Source organism: Perissodus microlepis, chromosome 23 (assembly GCF_051167445.1).
Source record: "Perissodus microlepis isolate ML-2025 ecotype Zambia chromosome 23, ASM5116744v1, whole genome shotgun sequence".
In the NCBI taxonomy this organism is placed as follows: domain Eukaryota; kingdom Metazoa; phylum Chordata; class Actinopteri; order Cichliformes; family Cichlidae; genus Perissodus; species Perissodus microlepis.
Window position 1 is genome coordinate 5,501,980 of NC_140482.1, and position 18,503 is coordinate 5,520,482.

Below are 18,503 nucleotides of genomic sequence, written 5' to 3' on the forward strand. Positions count from 1 at the left end.
GTTATTAGTGGTCATTTTGTTCCCCTGTGCTGTTTTCTTTCCGTCTAGTCGGATCCACGCAGGACTTGGTTAGGACTACCGGTTTGTTAGTCGTGTAACTCACACTCTGGGTTGGATTTGGATTAGCGTCTGCATATCCACATCAGACAAACATTTAGGATATGTTTAGTTTAGCTTAGCTTCCAGCACTGAATTTTAATTACCTGACAATCGTTTCCATTGTCCTTGTTGCTTTTTTCACACACCTTTACTCACTCACTGCCGTGTATTTTAAGCTGCAATAATTTGAGCTGTGGTTTTACATCAAAGACTCGTGCGAGTGATGCAGGTCAGCATCTTTCCTCCATGAGTTTACTACAGCTGACAGGTCACGTTTCCCTGCTCTATTCTGGGGCCTGTCACCGATTTCAGCATGGAAATTTGAAACTATAAAAGCAGCAACAGATGACTAAGCGTCTGACTTTTTAAACGTTTAACTGACTTTCTGGTTTGCATTGCGCGTGTGTGTGTGTGTGTGTGTGTCAGAAACTTGATCTCTGTCTCCACTTAGTGGTCAGAGTGTGTCCTTACAGCCACAGACAGCTCATACCATCAGAGCCCTGCTCCCCAGATCCCACTAATGTGCTGTTTTCTAGTGGTTTTATTCATGCACTCTATTCAGCTTAGCTTTGCTCTCTGCTTGTTTTGTTGGACACGGAAAACAAAAGTAAATCAGGTGGTTAGAGTTCTCTTTGATGTAGAATAAACCTGATAATGAGAGCCGTGCATCTTTCGGCTGAAACAAACTATACGTCTGAGTTTGTGTGTGTGAGACCTTTGTTGTGGGTTGGGTGGAGATCGAAGTCATGCATGCACGTTGTGGGTGCAGCCATATACATATTATAGAGATTGAAATTCCCAAACGCTCTGAGGCCACAACCTGTGAGAGTCAAAGTCTTCTCTGTACCACTAAATAACCCACCCACCCTTCTAACCACTTCTTGTTCTTTAATCTCTGCCTCTGTTCCTGTCTCCAGGTCTCTCCTACAGCAGCTCCAGAAGCTTCAGTCGCTGATTTCAGGGAAGGTCGTCCCCCGTTCGTGTAAAATGGCCTCAACTCAGACAGGAACATGCCTCATGGTAAATACTACTGCCGCTGTTGCTGTTCACACACATTTATGTTAATATTTTTGTTGTAATTGAGGTGATTTCATTTGCTTTTGGACAGCATTTGGATATATTATAACTGTATAAATATTACAATTAATATGTCTCTATGAAGTTAGCCTACCTGCCTCCCATTTGAAGTTTAGAAGATGCATTCTCGTTTGGCGAAATCATCTTAAAGCGGTCAATGATGATGATCGGCTCCTATCACTATATGTATGCTAAGCACAACTGTAGTGGTCATATTACTCATATCAAGCAAACTCATATTGATGATGGAGCGAGTATATCACATGCATCTCCTCTTTTCCATCAGTCTCTGTTGAATGGATCCATTTTTCCTCCTTTTTCCTTTTACCATCTAAGAAGTTTAAAAAATGTTTTTTGGTTCTTTTTTCTTTTCTTAATTTGGAATATGCACTGAAATTCAGAATTCAATAAATTTGAAGTGTCTGCATGAGCCCAATACATCACGAGCATCACAGTCTGAGCGCTCTCGTGATTATTATTAACACAAGTGTTATGTTCCCCTCTCTCCGCAGATGATGGCCCTGTGTTTTGTTTTGGTGTTGGGCTCCTTCTCTCCCTGCATTTCTCCCCTCTCCCTGGTCAGTCACACCTCCTCTTTGCCCTCCTCCCCCGCTTCTTCTCAGTCCTCCCCCTCTTCTCATTCTTCTCCATCGGCGGACCTCTACACCACCAGTCAGGGTAGGTCTAGAAATATGTTCAGTATTTAGCATCTTAGTGTTTATGGCAGATTTGTCATCATCAAAAGGTGTCTAACTTTTGCTGAAGTTTCCTTTTGTAGCTCCAGTCTAATGCATTCAATGTTCTCCTCTGGATAGTAACAGTAAACTTGTAGCATTTACAGTTATTAGACAGAGCAAAGAGCGGCATCACATTTTAGAAATATAATTTTCTCCATCTTCTCATATATACTGTTACAATTTTCTTCAAAATGAAAGCCCATTTGGAAAGTGGATACAGGTTTTGATTTTCCTTCCGAGCTGTTTTGCACTTCCCTATAAATTCACTTCCTTTAACAACTCACTCCTGGGAAAGCCCTACTGAAACCAGAAGTTAGGCTGTCATCAAATGAAGTGCAACTTTCTTCTGCCAGCAACCATCCTCTGAGTGGTGAGGTTTAATAGGCTCTAACCCCCTAAAATTGACCAGACTCCTCTGCAACTGTTCAGGGAGAGAAAGGCACAGTTATATGTTCCCCATACAAATAATTAAAAGTGGAAAACACATAAGTTAATAATTAAAAACAAAACTGGAGTCACAAGAATTCAGTATCTGGACTGTTTTCAATTCAGTGTTAAGAGTTGTGGTCATATTAGATTTTCTCCTCTGCTCCCTGTTTCACCACACGTGTGTAAGCCCCTCCCACCAAACACAGAACAGAGCAGTCAACCAATAGGAAACAGCTTTTAGCAAAAAATATGAGAAAAGCTCATCCAGTTGACTTTAAACTCAGCATAGAATTTCCTTTGTTTCACAGTTGTTGGAAAGTTTATATATGATCATTTCTAATGGCCCAGGGTCAGGGTCTTATAGTCAGGCCCTGACCCTTACTATGAGAAAGAACTAAAAAATGTAACTGGGATGTTGTTCGAAATGGGAGATATTTTGAAATATGTACAAAAAGCTTTTGGTTTCACATAATTAAAAGCAACGATGGCTCACGAGGGATGTCCAGTGAACGGTGCATGTTTCTGTGTCGTAGTCCGCTCCCGCAGCCTGCTCTTCTACAACGAAGAGGCTCCACTGGAGGAGAGTTTAGCGACATCAGAAGGAGAGAGGCTACAGTCAGAAGGCCACTCCCACAACCAGATCAGCCGATACACAGCTGACGGCCACAGCAACCAGACAAGCGGGTCCAAGATAGAGCGGAGGTGCAAACAAACTCCACTGTATGCTGCAATATTTACACGCCACTTGTCAAACATTAACCAGCCGTCTCTGCCTTTCTCCTCTCCTCAGAGAAACAAAACCAGATGGAGACTCTGAGTTTTTCTGACACAGCTCAGCCTCTCCTCATCTAACTTCTCAGCCCTGAATCCCTCCAAAGGACCCCAATGCTCCAGGTTGCTGAAATCAACATCCAGCTGGACCAAAAAACATTTTCTATTAGTTTGTTAGAAAATCCATTATCATCATCTCCTCTAGTAAGCTTAGATTAATTACGGCTCCCATCCTACACCTCTGTTACCATGCCTTTATCTACAGCTTCACTTCTTTGCTTTAACAGACTCTGTTGTACTTGAACGTTCTCGATTTTAAACAGACCTTCGTGCTGGAATCTCCATTGTTATGCACAAAAAAGAATCTTGCATCATTTTAAATACTCAACTAATCTTTTTTTATATTTAATTATTAAAAAATAGTTTATAACTCACAAAACATTAAAAACACAGTCGCCTTACTAAACTTTAAAGAACCTGCAGTCAGAGCTTATAGATTTGATTGGCTTAAACAGGCCATGAGCACAAAATAGCCACAGCTGCCAAAATGAAAGGCATATATGAGCCACTTATGCTGTGATCATGCGTAAAGACCTTTTGTGTTACTTTGTCAGATAAAAAAATGACCATCTAAAACAGTTGTTTCCCATTTCCAGAAATATATTTAATTCCTCCCCAAAACAAATGAAGTGTAGCGTTCCTGTTCAGAGCAAAGCAACACAGTCTTTTTGCAAGAGCAAACAACAAGAATTATGGGAATGTGGCTGAAAGAAATGTAAAAAAAAAAAAGGCAGTGTACATTTAAAAACAGTGAAAACTTGACGTCCACTGTGGGATTCTAGTTTTTATCATGTAGTTCTTGTAGTTTTATTCCAAGATGCTCCTGATGTGCCACATTAGGTTGGTGAACAAAGCACGAAGGGCTGCATCTGCTTAATATGTCATCAATGTGTAAATTTACCAATTAACATGCATTTAGAAATAGTATTTTTTCCGCAGTATGAGCCTCTGTTGTGTTTTTAGGTCATCTCTCCTCTGCTCTCTGTTTCCCCGTATACGTGAAAGCCCCTCCTGTACACACAGAGTGGAGCAGAGCAGTTGACCTAATAGGAACATTTGTAACAGGAAACACTTTTAAGTCAAGTGTGAAATAGATAACAGCATGTGTAAGCACCAACACCAACTAGGCATCAACATATGCTTTTGGAAGCCGTGCCATTCTGAAAGTGCCTTCCACTTCGCTCAGTTGAATATGACCAACTTGGCCTTACACCTAAAGTCCCACATGGAAACACAGGCATGAAAATGTTCCTCGAACTAAACGATTTGTTTATTCTGTTGCAGAAAATGGATGAATCATCTTTTTTTTTAATCTGGGTGAAACCTTTTTATTTCACATTCCTTTACGCATTTGAGATCACAACAGTCGCAACTTGTTTGACAAAGATCTCTCTTACAGATCCAAAAAAAGTTTCGCTTAGCGCAATCAACACAGGGTGTGGATCTTTTATCTGGCTTTAAGAAAAAAAAAGATTTGCATTACGCCTCAGCTTTTTTACATCCGCATCTGACATTTGAATTATTTTTTCCAGCTCTGACCAAAATTCTGCTCTGTTTCTTTTGGGAGAGAGATCATATTTTCATACCGAGGGATCATAAAGAGGTTGGGGAAACATGACAAAAGTATTTTTATGAAATTATAAAATGTATATGTAATATATTTGCAGCATTAAAAAAAGAGCATATTTAATTTATGCATCAAAAAAAAGTTACTTTATCTTATTGTCTCCATTTTTTTTAAAAATAACGTTTAAAAAAAGCATAAAAATACAACTTATAATATATTCTGAGCATCAAAAAAAGAGCATATTTATTTTATGCACAAAAAAAAAGGAAACAAGGAAATAGTGCTACGTTGTGTTTTGGCATTTAGGATGATGTAACGTTTTACATGCTGATTCATCAGGTGTAAAGCTTTGACATGATCTGTTTCTGTCTTTTAACTGTAATACAGTGTTTATGTTCCACTGCTGTCGCATGAAAATCTCTGAGGGTTCCTCGCAGTAATTTGACCAAAAATAATCTCCAGAATATAAGAAAACAAAATATTTGGGAAAAAAGTTTAATTTCTATATATTTTTTTTTTTTGGTAATTAAATGTAAAAAGTAAACTTTGAATAAACAACACAAAAAGTATAGCAATCCTGATATAAAAATGTGGTCGTGCGACAGCAGTGTATGTTGTATTTATTCCTGTTTGTAGAAAGTTTGTATATATTGATGAAGCCATTTAAGTGACTAATACATTCCAGGCAGTAAACACCACTAGTTTTGTTAATTACATAACTTGATTGAAAACTGACCAAAAAAACCCACTTTTTTGACAAGGTTCAAGAAACAGTGGGAAAAAAACACCCTTAATGACTGGTATTCCTTCAAAATAAAAGCCTTATCCATTATTTAAATCCTTTAAGAACGTTCTGCCACTTCAAAATCAATTTTAAGCGCCAGAAATTTAGCTGCCACAGATTTTCTCCTTTTCTTACTCACGTCGTCTGTATCTGTTTCACGTTGTGACTGTTCCGTCATGCCGCACATGCTCCAAAAAAAGAAAAAAAGAAGAAAATCATGTGACTGCAGCCTGTCATTTTCACCCGTGAGTCTTAATGCACCGATGTACATAAAAAAAAAAAAGACAACTTAATGTGCAGTTGTTGTAAATAAGGGTCTTGTTTTTGTATTGTGACATAGTCCAAGATCTTAACCTGTGGAATCTAATGGGGAAAAGAAAATTAGCGGGGTGGGATTTAAAAAAAATAAATAATGGGGTGGGTGATTTTTTTTTTCAACTTGTAAAGAAACCTGGATGACGAAGCAGCTGCACAGTTTGAATAGTTGTAAAACACCAGGAGGTGCTTGATTATTCCAACCACTCCATGAAGATTTGGAAACTATTTGAATGTCCTGAGGGAATAATCAAGCATTTCCAGGGAGTTCAGTTATTTGAAATGTGTATGGATATGTCGCCTTGGTTTGTTGTATAGCATCTTGCATGTTTCTCCATACATAAATATATCTATGTTATCTTAGTATAGTCAGTAGAGTAGAATCCAGCAAAATATTAAAAAACTGCATCAGCAACAGCGTGTCGGTGGACGTTCTTGCTTTAAATGTGTTTCTTGTGATATTGAGCTTTGCACTGGTCCCAGTCTTCGGCCCCTTTAACCCCCACAGCTTCAGCTGAAGTGTTTGAATATGAGCTGCCTTCGAAGATCCTCTGCCTGGCTGTCACGGTCCTCGGGTCTCTGGTTGAGGCTCTTTGGCTGCTCGAGAGGCTCTGTTCTTTCCAGAGTCCAGGCGTCTAATCCAGACTGCAAGGAGGCGTTGTGGAGAACGCAGCAGGCCAGCAGGATGGATGAACTCCTCTCTGGAGAGTACTGTAAACAGGAGAGGAGGGGTAGCGGTTACAGATGCAAAAACCAACTCATTACTGGCAATACTACGCCAGATGCATTGCTATATTTCACTCACAAATAAGGTAAAGGTCTCATTTTCGGTTATGACCGTGGCCTGTTTGACTCTGGTACTGATGGTGTATCATTCTAATACCGTGAACTCAGCAGATTGTCAGATGTTATCGGCAGATATCACCTATTTGCCGATCTATCAGTATTGGCTTTTATGACATCTGATAAATAAAAAAAATAATAAAGAGGACACTGGAGAAACATCCTTCAGCTTTTTAGTTTGTCCACCAGAGGGCACTCTGCTGGGCAGAGCGTGAACAAATAAATATACTGAGGTTAAAAATGTCTCATGGTTTATTTCTACTAATATGTTTGGGCCTGATTATTGGCTGTGACACATTTGCCATACCTGTAAGTATCCTTTGGTGCCATCTAAACATCTGAATCTGGTTTGGATGGCTCTGAAGGTTCGATCCACGATCTCACGTGTAGCCGCGTGGGCCAGATTGTATCGAAACTCTGCAGGGGATTCTGGGCAGTCAACTGGCGTCATCAACCATTTCCTCAAAGGGTAACGGCTGTCACCTGAAAATCGGAAAACTTATAACCTCTGACTCCAACGCCACAAGCTAACTTCTAATAAGGAATAAAAAGTCCAGAGCTCACCCAGCAGCCAGCCCTGCTCTGTGTCCTGCAGCTGTTTGTAAAGAGCAGATCTTTCTAGAACAACAGTGTCTTGGAGTCCACCTGCCCAGTGCGTTTCTGCGCTGAGTAACAGTCCTCGGGGATCACAAACCAGCTGACAGGCCACAGAGTGAAAGCCCTTCTTATTCACATATGAGGAGTCTTCGCTGTTTGGTGCTTTGATGGCCACCTGGAAATTAAATTACAGTAAGAGAGATGATTAGGTTACCCCTGTAGAAACAAATGAGTGCATGAGCGTGCACGCACATAAACACACACACTAATTACACAATGTCATATAATGAACCTGAACACAGTCCAGCACCCCCAGGACTCCAGGAAATCCTGCGACCCTCTGAAACTCCCGGAAGGACTGCTCTATGGTGGATAAATCTCTGTTTGGAAAATATCATTATTATTATTCAAGTGAGATTTTCTTTTACTTCTTTTGAAGTAAAAACAAGTTTCTGGGAACACAAAGTTACAGTTTCAAAATTTTTTGTCATTCCTGCCTGACATCAAGTGGCATAACATCATCGTACCTGTTGAACATGATGAACTGAGGTGCTTTCTCCACCAGGGCTCTCGTCACATTGGACACACATCTCGACATTGACGCCTGGCTTATACCGATCGTATCCCCCATAGATGTCTGGAATGAACCTGATGTGTAGAAACCCAGTGCCGCCAGCACCTGGACCTCAGGACTGATGGCTCTGGAGCGTTGGGTTCGCCTGCATAGACCCTGGAACACAACAGAGTAGTGTTGGCATATTTCATAAAGACAAAGTTAAACTGATCTCTTAACATGACATGAAGGCCCACAAACCTCTCTGAGTAATTCCACCAGATACAAGATAAAGCCTCTGGGGAAGCCAAATTGCGTGAGGAGGAAACTGTCTGAGACTGAGTCCAGGTCAAAGCGGTCAAGGGTCTTGTGGCCTCGACCATGCAGGAGTAGATCACAGTCCAAGATGGCTATAGGGATGGCCATGCTGAGGATAAGAAAACGTTTCCTTTTAATTGCTAATAAGTGCAACTCAATTTAAATACTTGGTATAGCCTTATTTCCTCAAACCTGGGAGGAATTTTACATACAGATTTCCGACACATTAATCTACAGCATATATGATTCCACTAAACATTGCTACAATTATTAATGTGCTATTTTGCTGATATTATATTTTCGCTAATAAGGAAAACCACGTTCTTTGTATACAAGAACCCATTAAATACCGAGAGTTTAATACTAGGGGAGAATGTCCTGATGTTTTAAACGTTATTATCAGCAAGCCATCATTAGCTTTAGGGATAGCTCCAGTACATGTGAGCCAAGTCAAGCCAGCGTGCTAACGTGCTACCCTAGCTTGCGTTTTTTATTATTATTATTTTTCTTTGCTCACTTGAGATGACAACTTTGCTGTCATGTAGTAGTGGGACAGTTGCAAATCGAATTGAAAGCACTGATAAATAATTTTTGCACGAATAAGGACAATACTCTTACCTTCAGATAAAAAATAAATATGGGCCCAAAAAACAAGTCATTGAAATAGCTAACGTTAACCTGCGGCTCTCAATTCGCAGATTCGCCACACAGACTGGCGTTTATGTTTTAGATATAAGTTCAGTGTGGTTATAAAAAAATTTTCAAATCGCGTAAAAATACTTCCTGATTATTTTATCAAAAACTTGTTTTTTTTTTACTCTAAATGTAGCAGTTTTGTATTTTAACGAAACCGCCGCGGTGAACACGCCGCTACACAAACACGTCGACATGGAGAAGATAAACAGAAAAGTGGCACAGCAGCTGCTGACGTTGTGTACATCTCAAATAGGCGTATAAAATGTCTGTGTGACACAGCTCTGGGTCTCGCTTGCATTAAAGTGGCTTGCATTTTATTGAAGCTCCGTTGTTAAGGTCACAGCTAATGTAAGTACTATTGTTTCGCGATTAAGTTAAAGTACGTTATTGAGCTGGGCAGCTAGTGTTAGCTGCAGGCTAACGGCAGCTGCTCCGTGGGTCAGTATCCTCATGCTTCACAGCTTCGGCTTTGCGAACCTTAAACCTTTAGTAGTTGTCCAAAAAAAGACGGTACTGTAGAATTTGAATTTACCATCGGTTGTTGTGTAAAGGGTAATAAGGCTGTCAGGCTTTTTTTGTTTTCTAACATGACCTCTAACTCTAATTTGGACAATTTCAACGTGGAGGCCTAACCTACTAGCCTGCTTTTATTATTATTTTTTTGTAGTCCACTGTTGTTTGGAGGGCTAAGACCACGGTGATAAAGTTTTCCTGTTAATACCTTTTATTTATTACTATATTGTCCACGTTTTTCAGTTAAAAACGCTAAACTGTTGCCAGTGTGGTGAAAATGCTTATTTTGTTAAAGTAATTGAGATATTTTCTTAGGAACTGTAGTCCTGAAATGGGGGTTTGTGGCGTGAAAACCCCCCAACACGTGGACAATGGGGAGATAATGGGGGTTGAATTCAGCTTTTCCCCAGTGTTTAGGTTTTTCAGTCACTTTTACTTAAACACATGTAATTGCGCATACACATGTATGTACATGAATTGTTTACGTTTTGTTTCACACTCTTGTTTGGTTGAATGTATACACCATAAATCTGTTTTTAAAAGCTGTAAGAAGGTGTATTTTTGTATTTTACCTTTTTGCAGCTGTTTCTTAGATTTATAGTGCACATATTACTTATTAATTATTTTATTTGTTAATGTAATTTGCACTACTTGTGCAATTTCAGTCTTATCTTTTACTCTCTTTGTTTTTATCATTGTTTTACATGTAAAGGTTTTGCACTCCCACAGTTTAGGGCCCTCACTGTGCTTTTACACTTTTACTGTAACTATCCTCATTATTTGTTGTAGGCTGTATTATTTTTATTGTGCTATAACACAATAATTTCCCTTGTTGCCTCAATAAGTTTCTATTGATCATCTATCTTGCAGGGTTGTAACAATATGGAGAGTGACCTGAAGCCCCAGGATCAAAAGGACTTAGACAAGTTTATTAAGTTCTTTGCACTTAAGGTGAGACACTAACATAACTTTTTCTATACATCTGTAATTGCAGGTTTCTAAATGGACATTTGAGGCTTCAGAAGTGAATAAATAAATAAACAATGGAAAGCCAGGTTTTTATTAGTGTGGCTCAAAGCACTGGAATTAAAATAATCTTTTCCAGCATATGTCTCTTTCATAACAGTGCCTGTTATATTTTGGACAGGCTTGTCAGCAATTTTCTATGGATTGTTTCTGTAAAACCAGCTCATTGTTTGAGCAGCCTGTTTTTGTATCTGTAGACTGTCCAGGTGATAGTCCAAGCCAGGCTGGGAGAGAAGATCTGCACTCGCTCGTCATCATCGCCTACTGGATCTGACTGGGTAAAACAACGTAGTCATTCTCTGTCATGATTGTTTGGCTTTCAAGTTAACTGTGGATCTTTTCATGGCATGGATTATGGATATTCAGGTTAATATTCCTTCTAGTTTAATTTGGCCATCAAAGACATCCCAGAGGTTACCCATGAAGCCAAAAAGGCACTGGCTGGCCAGCTTCCAGGCATCGGGCGCTCCATGTGTGTTGAGATCTCTCTGAAGACATCAGAGGTAAAAAAACAAACAAACAAAAAACCTGCATCCTGTTTTCTTGTTTTGTAAAAACTGGGCTTTGGGATTTATCATTGTTTTACACATTTGCAACACCAGCCAGACCACATCATTAACTAAATATACAGCCTCTTTAATGTAACTGTGTTCGTTAGTTTTTCTTTGCTTTGTCTTCCCTCAGGGGGACTCGATGGAGTTAGAGACTTGGTGCCTGGAGATGAATGAAAAGTGAGTGAATTTTGTTTTTGCTTTAGTAAAAGTCTTCTGTAGGCCATGTGGTTCAGGGTTGCTGATTTTGCTTCTCCATGTTTGCACAGTATCAGCCAGCAGGACCACAAATCTTTTAACTATAGTATCTGAATCAGTACTAGTCAGTACTGTTACTGATTCTCTCTGCCAAAACTTAGCTGTCAGACACCCGTACTAAACGTAGAGCTTTGTGAGCATCCAAGTCATGAAGAAGCTCAGAAATACAGTAATAACCAGCAGTTTGAGTAAAATAATTTGTATATAAACAATTGGACATCACCCACTTTAATGGACAATGAGGTCCTATCCTCAAGCCTCAAGCTGAGAATTTTGACCCTCACCTTCTTGGTGTCTTGAAGCTTATTTCATTGTAGGAACTTGTAAATCAGAAGGGAGTTCTCTGTAAGTGTACTCTGGTCTATGGCTCTTTTTTTCTCTAATGAGAACTGTAATTTAAAATAAATGAGTGTCTTGCTGTATTCAGTGAGATGCGAAGTCAGCGATTGAGCCCATAAACACATCAGTAAAGTGGGTCAGTGACGAGTGGCATTAGCTTCCCTTAAACCTCTTTAAAATCAGACTTCTTTTAAAACTAGAAGAGTTGAATGATAATTTGACCTAACTGCTGAAGTGTTTCCATTTGAAAACTGTGTCTGAACTATTTTGTTTCTGTAGGTGGTAAAGTGAGCCTGTCGGCACCCTGTCAGGTCCACCAGTACTGTACAAAACACTGTTTTAATTTTGGTATTACTCTGTGCACCTGTGCTTTTGAAAGTACAGTCAAAATGATCAGTAATGGTCTCCATTCCCCAAGCACCACACTGCTTTATTTATACAAGATAAATTTAGAGAGGGATATCAAAGAAAGGTAGTTGGGGAGAAGCAGACCTGGAAACACGAAAACGAGCTGCCTTGTAGAGATATTTTTATATTCAGTTGGTCTTTATTTAAAATCCCCTTAAGCTGCTGTACTGTAACACATCACCGTGTTTTCTGTCTGCTGCAGGTGCGATAAGGAAATCAAGGTGTCATATGCAGTCTATAACCGTCTGTCTGTCCTCTTGAAGTCTCTGCTGGCCATCACCAGAGTCACGCCTGCTTATAAACTGTCCAGAAAGCAGGGACACGACTATGTCATACTCTACAGGTGATTTGTCCTCACTTCCAGAACGCATCATCTCACTCCTTTTTATCTTGGTGCTGTTTTCAGTCCATTCTTCTAAACTGCGTGTTGCTTCTTCTGTGTAGGATCTACTTCGGGGAGGTCCAGCTGAGTGGATTAGGAGAAGGTAAGTTTAAGACCTGATTTAAGCTTCTGTGAAAAAGCTTTGTAGAGCCTACGACTGTTAAATATTCCTTATATTGAGACAATGATTGCTGTTCTTTCTCTGATAAATTCAAAACTGCGTTGACAAAGTAGCTGTAAATGCCCCGGAGGAGTCGATGGTGCTAAACAGGCCATTCACAGTAGTTGTAGACTGCAACCTGACATGTAATGACCCTTTTTCAGACCTTGGATCATGTGATGAGGCACATGATCAATAGTGGGTCAGCGATCCTTTTAAGGGACAACAACATTAGGGCTTCAATACCTGGGACTCGCCACCGTTTGCTCTTAGAACTGAAGAAGCTTCTCGGATGAGAGGTTGAAACGTCTTCAAGAAACTTCAAGTCCAGTCGCTTTTCTTTCCAAGCTCCTTAGATTACTATGACCTGGATGACCGACAACCTGACATGTAGTTAAATTTCTAGGGAGGTGTGCACCAGGTTATGTTGTACTTTCTGTTGTTCAGAGGTGTTTGTGGTTGTGCCATATGTCGCAGTGTTTTCAACTGAAGCATCACCAATTTATGCTTCACTGGGAAATCTATGATGAAAACTGACGTGCACTTCCAGAGATATATAAGGAACAATAGTCACAGCATCAACATAAGGACTCGTGGTAATTAACACGTAATGCACCCGCACAAGCGTAAAAGTCTGCAACGACATCAGCCAGTCACATAGGTTGCGATGTGGGCTCTGCAATGGTGTACCACAGAAGTCTAAATCAGGCCCACCTCGGCTCCATGAGTGACATTTGTTAAATCAATACAGAAACACTGAACAACACACATCTCTTCATGTTTTCTGCTCCAGTTTGACACAGCAGTTTGATTTGCTAGTACTGTAAACATTTTTTCAAAAGTAAGCTTTCATCACTACTGTATTGCATTGTACTTTCACACTATAGTGCTGGTTTACATTTGCTTATGTTGTGCTTGTTTTTAAGGTTTCCAAACGGTGCGCGTTGGAGTTGTTGGCACCCCTATCGGTACAATCACGCTTTCGTGCGCCTACCGCACCAATCTGGCATTCATGTCTAACAGGTAACCAACAAATCAAAGCCACAACAGCTGTCCTTCAGAGAAGGTTCTTGTATATTTATTCCAATGGGAAACACATCTTATGAGCAGTTTAACCGTCCTCCTCTTCAGGCAATTCGAAAGGTCGGCTCCCATCATGGGGATCATCGTGGATCACTTTGTGGATCCTCCCTGCAGCAGCCAGCGTCCGGCAAACATGGGCCATCCCTGCAACTACAGGTAGCTTCACCACTCAGTCTAGTTTTGTCTCCCACAACTGCAGAGAAGTTTAAATGACCTCCAAGTGCAGAAGTTGAGTAGTCAGATTTAAGGTGATGCAATCCATCATTCTGAGGTCACACTTTATCTCCCTGTCCTTTATCTCCATGAGAGTCAAATCGGTGTATCAGAAGGAAAACATACAGTGTCTTAATCTAATACCACTCTGTGTCATTTGACCTCAGGCTTTCTGTTATCTTTCAGCAATAGAAACAAATGTATACATGTCCGCCATCAGCTTAGAACTTTCCTGCCTCTGCACTCCAACTACAAATATATCTGTGTGTGCAGGGCTCCCGATGAAGAGGACGGAGGGCAGTTTGCAGGCGTTCAGGACTCACAGGAGGTCTGCGCCACCTCCTTCTCCACCTCCCCTCCCTCTCAGGTTAGCGTACGCTCGCTCGCCCCTCGTCGTCATCTCTTTCTTTAACCTGTGGATTCTTCTCTCCATTTTCACTCCTGTTTTTCATTTCGCTTTCTCTTTTTCTCTCCTTGTCTTTTTTTTCTCTTTTCCTGTTGTCTTGTTGTGCGTTCTATCTGTGTGTGTGTGTGTGTGTGTGTGTGTGTGTGTGTGTGTGTGTGCGCGCCTGCTTTGGCTCAGTGTGTGTGTACGCTGAGCCCGTCTCCCTCTAAACTGCCCAAGCCCCTCCCGCTGGATAGTCTGCAGCTCCCATTGGCTCCTGGACTTGTCACTCACACTGTGAGTCTATACTGACCATTGGGAGGGAGTGTGACTCTTTGTGTTTTTGTGAGACACAACCTGATTATGCACTGAACAGATCTGTTTTCTCAGACTTAACATTTGCTTTTGGGCGTGTGTTCATCTAATCCTGTTCTTTCCATCTTCTGTTTAAATTTCCACTACTTTGTTCAGTGCATAGCTTCAGTTTGCTGCTGATCACTAGACATGTTTGATCATCCACATCACAATGCACCACCTCAGTAAATCTATCATTGTGACAGCTCAGCATGTCCCTTAAAAGTCACACAGTATATGATAAACCTGAACTCCACCATGCTTAATCGTTCCTCTTGTGTGTGTCTCTTCCTGTTCAGCTGTACGCCTCCAGGTTATCCTACCAGCCGACGGCTCTAGCAGGAGCTGCAGAGTTTTGTCACCCTGCTTCCAATCCAAACCAGGTGATAACGCCATTCACACCATCAGCAGTTAATTATGTTTTATGCCCAGAGTTTATTTTTCTTTTCACAAGAACACAATATGAAGACAGAAACAACAGAACTGAATTAAACAAGAATCACCAGCGGCTACAATGATCTGAAGAAGTGTCAGAAAATAAAGGTTTAAGATCCGAGGCAGCCATGGAAAGACATCAAAGTTCTCAGCTCAGTAGTTTGTGATGGAAGAGGTCAGGCATACTTTTTACACTAAACAAAAAGCCGTGTTTTATTTTTAATTTTTGAGCCAGCTGTTGAACAAGAATCTTCCAACTTCCTACATATTTGTAGGTCATAGTAAGAGGACCTTCTTGCTGCAAGGCTATCACCGCAACATTTTAAAACTAGTCTATGATTAAAGTGTTAATAAGTTCATAAAATTAGTTCCACATAAAAAGAAAACTGACACTGAAACACTGACTAGAAATAAACATGATTAGAAAGAAACGGCAGTGGACTTAGAATCAAACCCTGTGGAACTTTGAGGTGATTGCAGGAATACATAAAACATCCCACTTATGATGAGGACGATGTGATCAGTGAAGCAAAGACTTCTGACTGTTATAAATAATGATGTTATGGTGGTTTATTCTCATAGTTTGATATTCTGTTTTCCAGAAAGCCTAATGAAGGACTGCAGTTATGATTTCTTCTATTTACTGATTAACATTCTTTTTATTTCCTAATTAGCTTCTTAAATAACAACTAAGCAATGTCCATCAAGATTCTTGCTTATGTCCTCTCATAACCCTGCCATTGCTTTTTCTTCTCTAGGTCTTGCATGCTGGGAAGGAAGGCGGGGCTCTGTTGATGCCTCCTCATGGAGCAGATGTTCATCTGACAGTAGAGCATGCCCCCAACACACCGAGCAGCAGGTGATTGTCCGCTGGCTTTGCATTAACCAGTGAAAACTGTAACCTATTTTTATTCCCTGAACTCCAGTGTTGGTCCGTAGTTCCGTTAAATCATTTTGAAATTTAAACTTCCTGTCTTGTCCCTCTCTCTCCTCTCAGTGGCGATGATGACGGCTTGTCGCAGAGCGGAGAAGGACGCAAAGAAGAAGGGCGGAGGAGCGTTTCTCCCTCGGACCCTGTGGAGTCGCTCAATGCGTTCACAAGGAAGGTCGGAGCCTTTGTTAATAAACCCAGCACACAGGTACGTCATCTTAAGCTGCTTTTTACACCGATTTTAGTTTCTCATCCACCACCACACTGAACCCTGCTCTGTGTGTATCTATGTAGATAACAGCAGCCAGTCTGGACCTGCCATTTGCTGCGTTTGCTCCTCGAGGCCTGGACTCGGAGGAGAATGATCCTATGGTAACTTCAGTGTTATTGTGGATAAAAATAATGCTCCCAAATGTCTTGTCTTGCACAACAAGTACAGTTGAGGTTCACTTTAAGGCTGACACCTTTTCTGCTGTGCGTTTGTGTTCAGGTTCACCCTCCAGATTCTCCTCCCTGCCCGTCTCCCCTGCAGGGCAGCCTTCATTCTCAGGGCTCAGAGGGGTCAGGGCAGCAGGACGACTTCGTCATGGTTGATTTTGTATGTAGTTATTTTTTTATTAGAAAAAAAAAAACAGTGCACAGCTGGGTTCAAACAAAAAAAAGTCCAATTTAAAGCAAACAAGATTCCAGGTGTTTTATTATGAAGCTGAAGTGGTTTCTCTTCCTGTCTACCTAGCGTCCGGCCTTCTCTAAAGACGACTTGCTGCCGATGGATCTGGGCACCTTCTACAGAGAGTTTCAGAATCCTCCACAACTGGCCAGTCTCTCACTTCACATCAGTTCCCAATCGATGGCTGACGACCTGGTAAATACCTTCTTATTTGCAATTGTGTTGACGGCGAAGCTTTTGGCGCCTACAGAATTGACAGCACGGAAATGAATCTCAGTAGTCACGTGAGTTTGCGTTCTCCCTCCGCAGGACTCGCTGCCAGAGAAGCTGCGCGTCTATGAGAAAAACATAGACGAGTTCGACGCCTTCGTGGACATGCTTCAGTAGGCGAGGAGTGAGGGGGGCGAAGGCTGAAAGTAGAGAAGGACTTCCTGAGGAGACAAAGACAAAGAAATGGACACTGAAAAATGAATGAAAGGGAGAAGCAGACTGGAGGCTCCTCTGGTTGTTTGTCCTGTGAAAATTACTCTGACTTAATCACCGTGTTTCAATGTGAAATTTCCCTCTCCTTCCTGTCAACTACACTTAACAGCTTGTACATCTTCACTGTAAATACTATGTTATCTCCTGTGACACTGACACACACACCCCTTTGTGGTCCGGTAGGGTTGATCCAACTCAAAGGTCTTCATTTTCTCTGTGGCGTAAATCGGCTCTCATCTTCAGTGTGTAATCAAATCAGATGATCGTGGCGTTTTCAGTCACTTCAGACAACCACCCACATCCGAGGACAGGCTACCTGCATTCTTGAGAACTGTAGCTCACCGCCGAACACTAAAATCACCTTGCTGATCATATCTGAGCTGAAGCTGACGGATCTACAAGTCGAATGAGTACGTTTCACATTATGAGTTTTCTATTTAAAGCCAGTCTGGACAAAGAAAATTGCACATGGCCTTGCAAGAGGATTTCTGTGCTCGGCTTCACAGCGAAGGCGGCGCTCGCTTCAATGTCCCTCAGCAGGTTTTCCCAGCTGGTCTGGGGATTTAAACTGCCAACTTCAGCATTTGCAAACGTCCCCAGTGGAATGTAAAGTGAATTAACTGCTGTACAGAAAACATTTCCACGCTTCAGTTTGCTTTGCAACAACACTCAGTTGCCAGTTAAACCACGTACTCCTAGCTGAAACTAATACATCCCACCCCTGCGATAACACGTCGGTTTTTGTTGAAACTTAACAATCATTTCAAAGGTTGGTAATTGTGAATCGAGGGGAATAATGACCCCCCCAGTTCAATAAAATTTACCACCATCTTAAATCGCAGCCTTGAAAATGACCAGGAGGTTTAACCAGCCCCAGTTTAATCAAGAAGTCAACATAACCCGCGTGGATACTGGATTTTATTGCAGGATGTTAGTTTGAGCTTTCCAGTAGCCTGGTGTTTACCGTGCGCTCTTTGACATGCTTATGTTTATTTTGATCTTTCCCTCTTTTAATCAAAAAAAAATAAGAAAGAGGGAAACATTTCCAGTTGTCTTCAGAGGGTAACATCCATGACTGTTCAGTTTGGTTGAAAGCTTTAAACTTTTCTTTTGGTGTAGATGTCCCAATAAAGCTCTGTACAAACTACATGGAAAACCTGTGACTCGTGTCTTCAGTGGCTGGGATGTTTTACCAGGATTCAGAATTACCCAATAATTCATAATTTAAAAGTTTATATATTTAAAAAAAAAAATAATATATACACGTATAAATATAAGTGCGTAATATAATAGGCACTTAAAAAAAAGTTTTTTAAAGGGTAGCAGTTATATCTTGCCATTTCAGTGTAACAGCACCTGTAAATACACTGCAAGAATTTGAGTTGTGACAAAGTATCCTGAATTTCCCAGAAGTACAACCTCAAGAGGAACTTTTAAAACCTCTGAGACACAAGATGGGGGAGAAA

General features: G+C 40.9%; 3 protein-coding genes across 5 annotated transcripts in view; 2 read left to right on the forward strand and 1 right to left on the reverse strand.

Annotated features, from left to right (window-relative positions):
* Positions 1 to 6,254, forward strand: part of creb3l1 (cAMP responsive element binding protein 3-like 1) — a 38,979-nt gene extending 32,725 nt beyond the window's left edge. For both annotated transcript variants that reach the window (XM_084921260.1, XM_084921261.1), the window contains 4 exons: positions 1,017 to 1,119; positions 1,689 to 1,854; positions 2,876 to 3,044; positions 3,133 to 6,254. In XM_084921260.1, the coding sequence (XP_084777386.1) occupies positions 1,017 to 1,119; positions 1,689 to 1,854; positions 2,876 to 3,044; positions 3,133 to 3,169 (475 nt within the window). In that variant the 3' untranslated portion in view covers positions 3,170 to 6,254. The remainder of the gene's footprint in view (positions 1 to 1,016; positions 1,120 to 1,688; positions 1,855 to 2,875; positions 3,045 to 3,132) is intronic.
* harbi1 (harbinger transposase derived 1) lies at positions 5,485 to 8,881 on the reverse strand. Its single transcript, XM_084921262.1, has 7 exons — positions 8,769 to 8,881; positions 8,094 to 8,259; positions 7,807 to 8,009; positions 7,572 to 7,659; positions 7,247 to 7,454; positions 6,990 to 7,165; positions 5,485 to 6,550 (listed from the first exon to the last, which is right to left on the reverse strand). Exons 2-7 carry the CDS (start codon positions 8,256 to 8,258, stop codon positions 6,350 to 6,352), a joined length of 1,041 nt encoding a protein of 346 aa, XP_084777388.1. The 5' UTR covers position 8,259; positions 8,769 to 8,881; the 3' UTR covers positions 5,485 to 6,349.
* A 133-nt stretch (positions 8,882 to 9,014) lies between these two features.
* atg13 (ATG13 autophagy related 13 homolog (S. cerevisiae)) lies at positions 9,015 to 18,184 on the forward strand. 2 transcript variants are annotated; one of them, XM_084921257.1, is made up of 18 exons: positions 9,016 to 9,194; positions 10,230 to 10,310; positions 10,583 to 10,663; positions 10,769 to 10,888; positions 11,070 to 11,116; positions 12,144 to 12,284; positions 12,386 to 12,426; positions 13,410 to 13,506; positions 13,615 to 13,722; positions 14,053 to 14,146; positions 14,363 to 14,461; positions 14,818 to 14,901; positions 15,712 to 15,812; positions 15,951 to 16,092; positions 16,179 to 16,256; positions 16,375 to 16,482; positions 16,621 to 16,749; positions 16,864 to 18,184. In XM_084921257.1, exons 2-18 carry the CDS (start codon positions 10,242 to 10,244, stop codon positions 16,939 to 16,941), a joined length of 1,617 nt encoding a protein of 538 aa, XP_084777383.1. In that variant the 5' UTR covers positions 9,016 to 9,194; positions 10,230 to 10,241; the 3' UTR covers positions 16,942 to 18,184. The 2 variants fall into 2 exon arrangements, with proteins under 2 accessions (XP_084777384.1, XP_084777383.1); XM_084921258.1 differs by lacking the exon at positions 14,363 to 14,461 and having other exon boundaries at positions 9,015 to 9,194.
* Positions 18,185 to 18,503: the final 319 nt, after the last annotated feature.

Coding starts and splice junctions, on each gene's coding strand:
- harbi1 (XM_084921262.1), bottom strand. CDS start 8,258: ATGGCCATCCCTATAGCCATCTTGGACTGTGATCTACTCCTGCATGGT. Junction 7,660..7,806: donor CAGTTCATCATGTTCAACAG/GTACGATGATGT, acceptor TTTTCCAAACAG/AGATTTATCCACCATAGAGC. Junction 7,455..7,571: donor GGGTGCTGGACTGTGTTCAG/GTTCATTATATG, acceptor TTTAATTTCCAG/GTGGCCATCAAAGCACCAAA.
- atg13 (XM_084921257.1), top strand. CDS start 10,242: ATGGAGAGTGACCTGAAGCCCCAGGATCAAAAGGACTTAGACAAGTTT. Junction 14,902..15,711: donor CTGCTTCCAATCCAAACCAG/GTGATAACGCCA, acceptor TTTCTTCTCTAG/GTCTTGCATGCTGGGAAGGA. Junction 15,813..15,950: donor CCCAACACACCGAGCAGCAG/GTGATTGTCCGC, acceptor CTCTCCTCTCAG/TGGCGATGATGACGGCTTGT.